The sequence below is a fragment of the Panulirus ornatus genome, chromosome 47, assembly GCF_036320965.1.
Source record: "Panulirus ornatus isolate Po-2019 chromosome 47, ASM3632096v1, whole genome shotgun sequence".
Lineage (NCBI taxonomy): Eukaryota > Metazoa > Arthropoda > Malacostraca > Decapoda > Palinuridae > Panulirus > Panulirus ornatus.
This window is the reverse complement of record NC_092270.1, coordinates 19790242-19798133: the sequence shown is the minus strand read 5'-3', so window position 1 is coordinate 19798133 and position 7892 is coordinate 19790242. Positions and strand designations below refer to the sequence as shown.

At 38.2% G+C, this 7892-nt stretch overlaps 1 protein-coding gene across 2 annotated transcripts in view; it reads right to left on the bottom strand.

The window, feature by feature from the left end:
* Positions 1-7892, bottom strand: part of LOC139763638 (dual specificity protein phosphatase CDC14A-like) — a 45625-nt gene continuing 37733 nt past the window's right edge. For both annotated transcript variants that reach the window (XM_071689898.1, XM_071689899.1), the window contains one exon: positions 1-1980. In XM_071689898.1, the coding sequence (XP_071545999.1) occupies positions 1926-1980 (55 nt within the window). In that variant the 3' untranslated portion in view covers positions 1-1925. The remainder of the gene's footprint in view (positions 1981-7892) is intronic.

Sequence of the window (7892 nt, the reverse complement as noted above, 5' to 3'; positions counted from 1 at the left end):
TAACACAAGTGACAATTTTATTCTGTACAATAAATTCTCAAATGGAATTTATTACAATTCCAATAATAAATGTAAACTGAAGCACAAATAGTAGCTATTTGATAGGACTGTTTTTATATACAAAATATACTTTGTACAAATAAAAGTCTAACCAAAATATTTTTTCACCTATAAGCATAATTTGGCCAATAAAATGCACGCAAAGCATTCTCTTCCATCACAAAAATAGAGTACGATGTACCTCCAGTGTTCAATGATATATCATTGTTAATCTCTTAATAGAAGCCTTTGGAACAAGTTATCGATAAGAATCACATCTTAAATGACACCGGGATATTAGTCTGCAAGGAAATACTATCTACTGGTCAACCTAGTTTGATGTGTCACACTCAACACCAAATACAATAGGAAACCTTGGATTCTGAAAAATTAAAACTGTTAAACATTTTTGACAAAGAGCATTCTAACTTTTAAAAAATAAATATTTGAAAGAAAAGTAGCATATCACTAACTGCCCACCACTAGCAGCCCAGAATAAAACTACTCTAAAACCATGGTAACCATGCCATAAATTTATATCATTCACTTAACTTCAGAAGCAAGCAATTTTTAATTTCTTATATTACTTCCTGGATTAAAAACTCCCTAGTACCCAGGCATCACAGGGCTTGAGGCTATTAAATAGTATCTTGAAAAGTTTAAAACACTCCAGCTAGTTCCCAGACCTATATGTAATTTGTACACCAACATAAGGACATGGCACGACTTACCTATTATACATTAGGCACAATTTGATCTGGCTCTTATTCAGACTTAAAAAACACAATCTCCTCAAGACCTATAAAAGATATTTAGAGTATTTAAAAAGCTTCAGTACAGTTTCTAATGCATTATAGAAAGCCCTGCTCTTTCATATCACTTTTACAAAAATTAATATTTGTACAATTTGTTTAAAACAAAACTAAAGTCAGTGTGCCATTATAACAACAGGGGCCTAAAATTCACTCATCAGGAATGTGACGAGTGCGTCGTGTTGTGACAGCACTTGCACTGGTCATTCGCTTTCCATCGTCTTCCCAACCTGTTCGAATACGTGTGCCTCTGTCACTAGAAAAGTCATCAGGAAGTGTTCTTATTACTTTGTAAGTACTTTTCTCCTTCCGTATTGTGTAAAACTCTGTAATTTGAGTTTGAGAAGCTTTTTTCTTGTTCATAATCATGTCTCTATTTTTATCTGATTTACTTCTATCAGATGTGTCACTTACAATGGGTTCTGGACTAGTGACTCTACTTCGAGATTTCCGAGTCTTAAGACTTCTCCCAGGTTCTCTATTTGAAGGACTATGTGATCGCTTTTTAAGCCCACCACTTTTCTTGCCTCCTAAATCACTTCGGTTGAGACCACGACCAGACCTTCGAAAATTTGTCCCTAAAGCACTCTTACCTCCTCTACCTTCAATTAAAGTAGTTTTTCTCAACTCTGGGGGAGCAGATCGTGACACTTTGCCCTCCCCTCTAGCCCTACTCGCTGACACAGTCTCAACTGACCAAGACTTGGAAGTACTTTTGGCAGCCTTGGTAGTGTTCCAGAGCTCCGGTGGAGCGTTTTTTCTCTCGGGAGTGGAAGTGCTGGACATGACCTTATCCTCTTCGTCACTTGGGCTGAATGGGGCATCCGACTCTTTATCATAATTGGAGTTGGTGGGGGGAGCTTGCGATTTGATGGATGTGTCGGAGTGGGTGGGGGTGTTCTCGGTGGAGCCAAGCTTGCTGATGGAAGAGCGTCGAGATTTCTTGATAGAAATCTTGTTGTTGGTGGAGATGCTGGTGGAGTCAGTGTAGGAGGAAGTTGCTGATGATGGTGATGATGTGTTCTCAGTGACTTTCTTGCTATTCTTGTTTTTCGTGGTGGGCAGTATTGGTAGTCATCTGACAAGTGCTGCTTTCGTTGAACGGCTGGTGAGACTGTTTGAGTTTCGGCTGTGGATCAGAATACCAGAACAATTACAAGACATGCACAATGTTACAGAATATATAAATCAGTGTAATTAAATAAATGTACCACAATGTACTTCACAAATGTTACACACAATGAACAATCATTGCCACTCATACTAAACATAAAGATAAATCCTATTATGCAAAAGAAAATAATTAAAAAAATATGGCCAAAGGCCATGGGCATCAGGTCGTAAGACATAAGAACAATCTACGGACATAAATTCTCTAGTTACAGTTTTCCTAAGGAATCACTAACCCTTACTGACTTGCTTTCTATTCAAACCAAAACTCAGGACTTACGATCTGAAAACAAAAGTGTGCTTTTACATATGTCTGCATAACTGTTCATGTGTTTGAGCATAAGACAGGGAGAAGACAAGAAGACAGAATTAATGGGCTAGTAGGTATTTTTGTATTTGAATCTGTCAGTATCTGAAAATGCATTTGAGTGTGAGTAAGGGAGGAAAGAGACGGATAAAGAAAAAAAAAGAGTAACATGAGAGAGAAAAAGTGCAGGTAACTGATAACCCATTGGTCTGTAATGACTTTACCTGCTTAAATAATTGAGAATCTTTAATAAATCTTAACTAGTTAATGGTAAGTTACTAACTGAAAGTAACTGTCTGATCCCTTCTTGAAAGCGCTTACTCCAATTTTCAATCATCCTGTTTGTAAAAGAATCATTTCCTTATATCAGTGACACTTTTCACTCTAAGCTTCCACAGCTGTATATCTGAAACAACGTATCTATATTCATGTAATCTTTTCACCTTTTAGAATCCACAAAGCTTACACTTCTGAAGAAAGAAAAGACTAAGCTCCTCTTTTCATATTTTCTCTCGTGGTTGCAAGGTCTAGCACTAATCTTGTTGCCATTCTGGCTTCTTTTGAGCCTATCATGGTCCTTTTGATAATCTGGAGATGAGAACTGTACAAACTACTCAAAATGCAGTCTTATTAGCATATGGTCAATAAGGAGCAATATGGTGTATGCTCCTTATATCTCGTATTTCTTGCAATGAATGCCAACACTGAGAGGCAGAAAAACGTTATTTACTCAATGATATCTCCAAGAAATTTCTCTTCTAGAACCAGTGACAGCACCTTTTTCAACATAATGTATTCATATATATTTTGTAATTCAAAATGCATTGTTTGAGATTTGTCTGTTGTTGAATTTCAACTGCCACATCTCGGAGTGCATTTCATCTTAGCCATTTCGATATTATAATAATTCTTGATGATACTTCATTTTCTTTAAAATCCTCACACATCATAGTACTTTCATCTAATTCTAAATAATTCATATGCATCATCACCAGTTACTCTTAAGGCATTATGTTTTTCATCCATTTCTACTCACTCTTTTGTTCAACTGCATGTTCCAGTAACCTCATGAGCTTTTATCTTGTGCACTTTTCCACATGGAGTTTAACTGATAGCCTTTCTAAAGTTTAAACAAATGGTATCAGAAGCTATTCCAGTAAACTGTAAAACACTATCAGTTGATATGGAAGTTATGTTGACTTATTTCTTATCTTCACACAAAATTAAACTCTTATCTTGAATTACAGTTAGCATAATTTTCTCTTAGAACTGAGGAAAGGCTAACTGGTTGATTATCCAATGCCTTCTAACTGGTGCTTCTATTCAATGTGATTTCCAGGAGGAATTCCCAAACATTATATGTGTCTGCAGTGCAATCTACAGCAATTTTATGGTACAATATTACTTTTTGTACCTTTACACCTCCAAAAAATAATAATTTGATACAATGTAAGAAGAAAAAGCCCTGGCTTAGTCATTGCCTTCCAGTCTAAGATAACCACACCCTTGGTCAAGATGTAAACAAACTTGGTGGCTGTGTTCTCTTACAATTACAATGTAAAAATTCTAAGGTAAAAGGGTCTATTTTTTGTATACATCATGGCATATAAGAGTGGTATCAGATGTGCATGTGCCAAAAGGTCCAGCATTGGTGAAAAATAAAAAATAATTTAAGTGTCAAGAGCATAATGTTTGTAGATTGTGTCTCATGCAGGCACATGGGCTCAGTATGAGCACATTCTACACTGCTGCAGCCATGGACATAACCAAAAACAAGCTTTTGTGCAGGACAGTGATCCTTCCTCTTGTAGAGAACTTACAAGGAAAGGTGAACACTAGCAAGTACAGCTTCCACATTCAATGAAGCCTCACTACCCAGCTTTAGGACTACTAGCACCATTTGTGACCAGGACTGGTCAGGTGATTCAGGTGACTATAGATGCACACTTGGGGCTATTTCCTTCTGATTAAAGGTAACCTTCTTACTCACTGAACACCTCCAGCCTCAAGTGGGAAGGAGGTGACCTACAAAACATCACATCATTGTTGTGAATTCCTAGAGACCTTGGATGTAGTGGAGTTCAGCTTGAAGCAGCACTCTTTTCCCCTTAACCGGTCCATTAGCATAGGGTTTCCCCTTAACCGGTCCATTAGAATACGGTTTCACAATACAATACAGTTCTCTGTGCAGCAAAGGTGACCTATACATTAAATTCCTCCTTATCTTTCAAAATTGGGATACTTTTGATTCCTGTCTCAAATAATCTACTTCATTTCACTTCCCCCTGGATATCTGGTTTCTATTTCTTGGAGTCTATTTTTTCAATTCCAACTTTATAACTTCAACTATGTCCTTGTCTAAGATTTCTTTCTAATCTACGTTCTAAAAATAAAGACTTTTTTTATTGTCATTGTTTTTTTGTACTTAGGAAAATCAATCGTGTTTTCAAAGCTAGTTTTTTGCAATCAGAGATATCCATCATGTTTTCATCATCAGTTTTTTGTAGTTTAGGACATCAATTATGTTTTCATTATTACTTTCTTTCAGTTGGGAATATTCATAAAGGGTTCATAATTATGATTTTGTAGTTGAGGATATCCATTGCTTCCATTATCAATGTTTTGTAGTTATGGAATTCCATCACCTTTTTTATCATTACTTTTTTGAAGTTACGGATATGCATCATATTTTCATGTACAAAATATATAGCTCTTCCTGAAAACTGATTGTTTTCAGTGCCTTACTTACCTTACACAACTATACCATATCTTTGTTGGCAGGCAACATGGTTTAGAAAATTCTTATCATATATTACATGATTTAAAACCTGGTGAAGGAAGCAATCATAACTAACCTAACCAATCAATTTCTCTCCACGTCTTTCAATGACTGATCAATGGATGAATGGAATATCAAAAGTAAGTAATCAACAATTACAAAGTTCACCTCTGAGGCACGAAATGTAAGTCAGAGTAACCTACTCTTTGTAGGGCATTAAAGTACCGATTACAATGCATCTGCATAGGAAATTACATGATGATACATCACACGGTAGCTGAATATTAAACTCACTGGTAAAACATGACCCAGGTGTGTTTGCACAGATGTAGGAACAGTTGCAATTCATGAGGGTAACAAAGCAGTTATTCCCCTACTTCAGATAAACAAACCAAAACTCTCAAACACTACTATCCTGGTGTCCAAACCATTTCAATACTCCCTCTTCTGCTCTCTCAACCACACTATTTCTATTACCACACATCTCTCTTACCCTTTCATTACTCACTCGATAAAACCACCTCACACCACATACTGTCCTCAAACATTTCATTCCCAACAAATCCACCCTCCTCTGTACAACCCTATCTACAGCCCATGCCTTGCAACCATATAATATTGCTGAAACTATTACTCCTTCAAAAATACCCATTTTCACTCTCCGAGATAATGTTCCATCTTTCCACACATTCTTCATCGCTCCCAGAATCTTCGCCCACCCTGTGACTCACTTCCACTTCCACAATTCCATTTGCTGCCAAGTCCACTCCCAGATAACTAAAACACTTCACTTCCTCCAATTTTTCTCCATTCAAACTTACATTCCAACTAACTTGTCCCTCAACCCTGCTGCACCTAATAACCTTGCTCATATTGACATTTACTCTCAACTTTCTCCTTTCACACACTTTTCTAAACTCAGTCACCAACTTCTGCAGTTTCTTACTCAAATCAGCCACCAGTGCTGTATCACTGACTCATTTCCTAGGCCCTTTCATCCCCAACTGACTGCAAACTCGCCCCTCTCTCCAAACCTCTTGCATTTATCTCCCTAACTCCCCATCCATAAACAAATCAAACAACCATGGGGACATCACACCCCTGCTGCAGACTGACCTTCACCGGGAATCAATCACTCTCCACTCTTTCCACTCGTACACATGCCTCACACCCTTGATAAAAAATATTTTATCGCATGTAGCAATATACTTCCCACACCATATACTGATAAGTCCTTCCACAAAGCATCTCTATCAACCTTATCATATGCCTTCTCCAGATCCATAAATGCTACATACAAATCCATCTATTTTTCTAAATATTTCTTTCACATTTTTCAAAGCAAAATCCTGATCCACACATCCTCTACCACTTCTGAAACCACACTGCTCCTCCCCAATTTGATGCTCTGTAAATGCCTTCACACTCTCAAATCAATACCCTCCCAAACAGTCTTCCAATAATACTGAACAAACTTATGCCTTTGTACAACAGCACTATACATGCATTCCACCAATCCTCAGGCACTTCACCATGATCCATACATATAATTAATATTTTTTCTTTTTCACACTTATTCACCATTTCCCGCATTAGCAAGGAAGCATTTAGAACAGAGGAATGAGCCTCCTTCTCTTTTCCTTCCTTTGGAAAATAGAAAAAAAAAGAGGGGAGGATTTCCAGGCCACCGCTCCCTCCCCTTTTAGTCGCCTTCTACGACACGCATGGAATATGTGGGAAGTACTCTTTCTCCCCTATCCCCAGGAATAATGTATGTATGTATATATATATATATATATATATATATATATATATATATATATATATATTTTTTTTTTTTTTTATACTTTGTCGCTGTCTCCCGCATTTGCGAGGTAGCGCAAGGAAACAGACGAAAGAAATGGCCCAACCCCCCCCATACACATGTATATACATACATCCACACACGCAAATATACATACCTACACAGCTTTCCATGGTTTACCCCAGACGCTTCACATGCCTTGATTCAATCCACTGACAGCACGTCAACCCCGGTATACCACATCGCTCCAATTCACTCTATTCCTTGCCCTCCTTTCACCCTCCTGCATGTTCAGGCCCCGATCACACAAAATCTTTTTCACTCCATCTTTCCACCTCCAATTTGGTCTCCCTCTTCTCCTCGTTCCCTCCACCTCCGACACATATATCCTCTTGGTCAATCTTTCCTCACTCATTCTCTCCATGTGCCCAAACCACTTCAAAACACCCTCTTCTGCTCTCTCAACCACGCTCTTTTTATTTCCACACATCTCTCTTACCCTTACGTTACTCACTCGATCAAACCACCTCACACCACACATTGTCCTCAAACATCTCATTTCCAGCACATCCATCCTCCTGCGCACAACTCTATCCATAGCCCACGCCTCGCAACCATACAACATTGTTGGAACCACTATTCCTTCAAACATACCCATTTTTGCTTTCCGAGATAATGTTCTTGACTTCCACACATTCTTCAAGGCCCCCAGAATTTTCGCCCCCTCCCCCACCCTATGATCCACTTCCGCTTCCATGGTTCCATCCGCTGCCAGATCCACTCCCAGATATCTAAAACACTTCACTTCCTCCAGTTTTTCTCCATTCAAACTCACCTCCCAATTGACTTGACCCTCAACCCTACTGTACCTAATAACCTTGCTCTTATTCACATTTACTCTTAACTTTCTTCTTCCACACACTTTACCAAACTCAGTCACCAGCTTCTGCAGTTTCTCACATGAATCAGCCACCAGCGCTG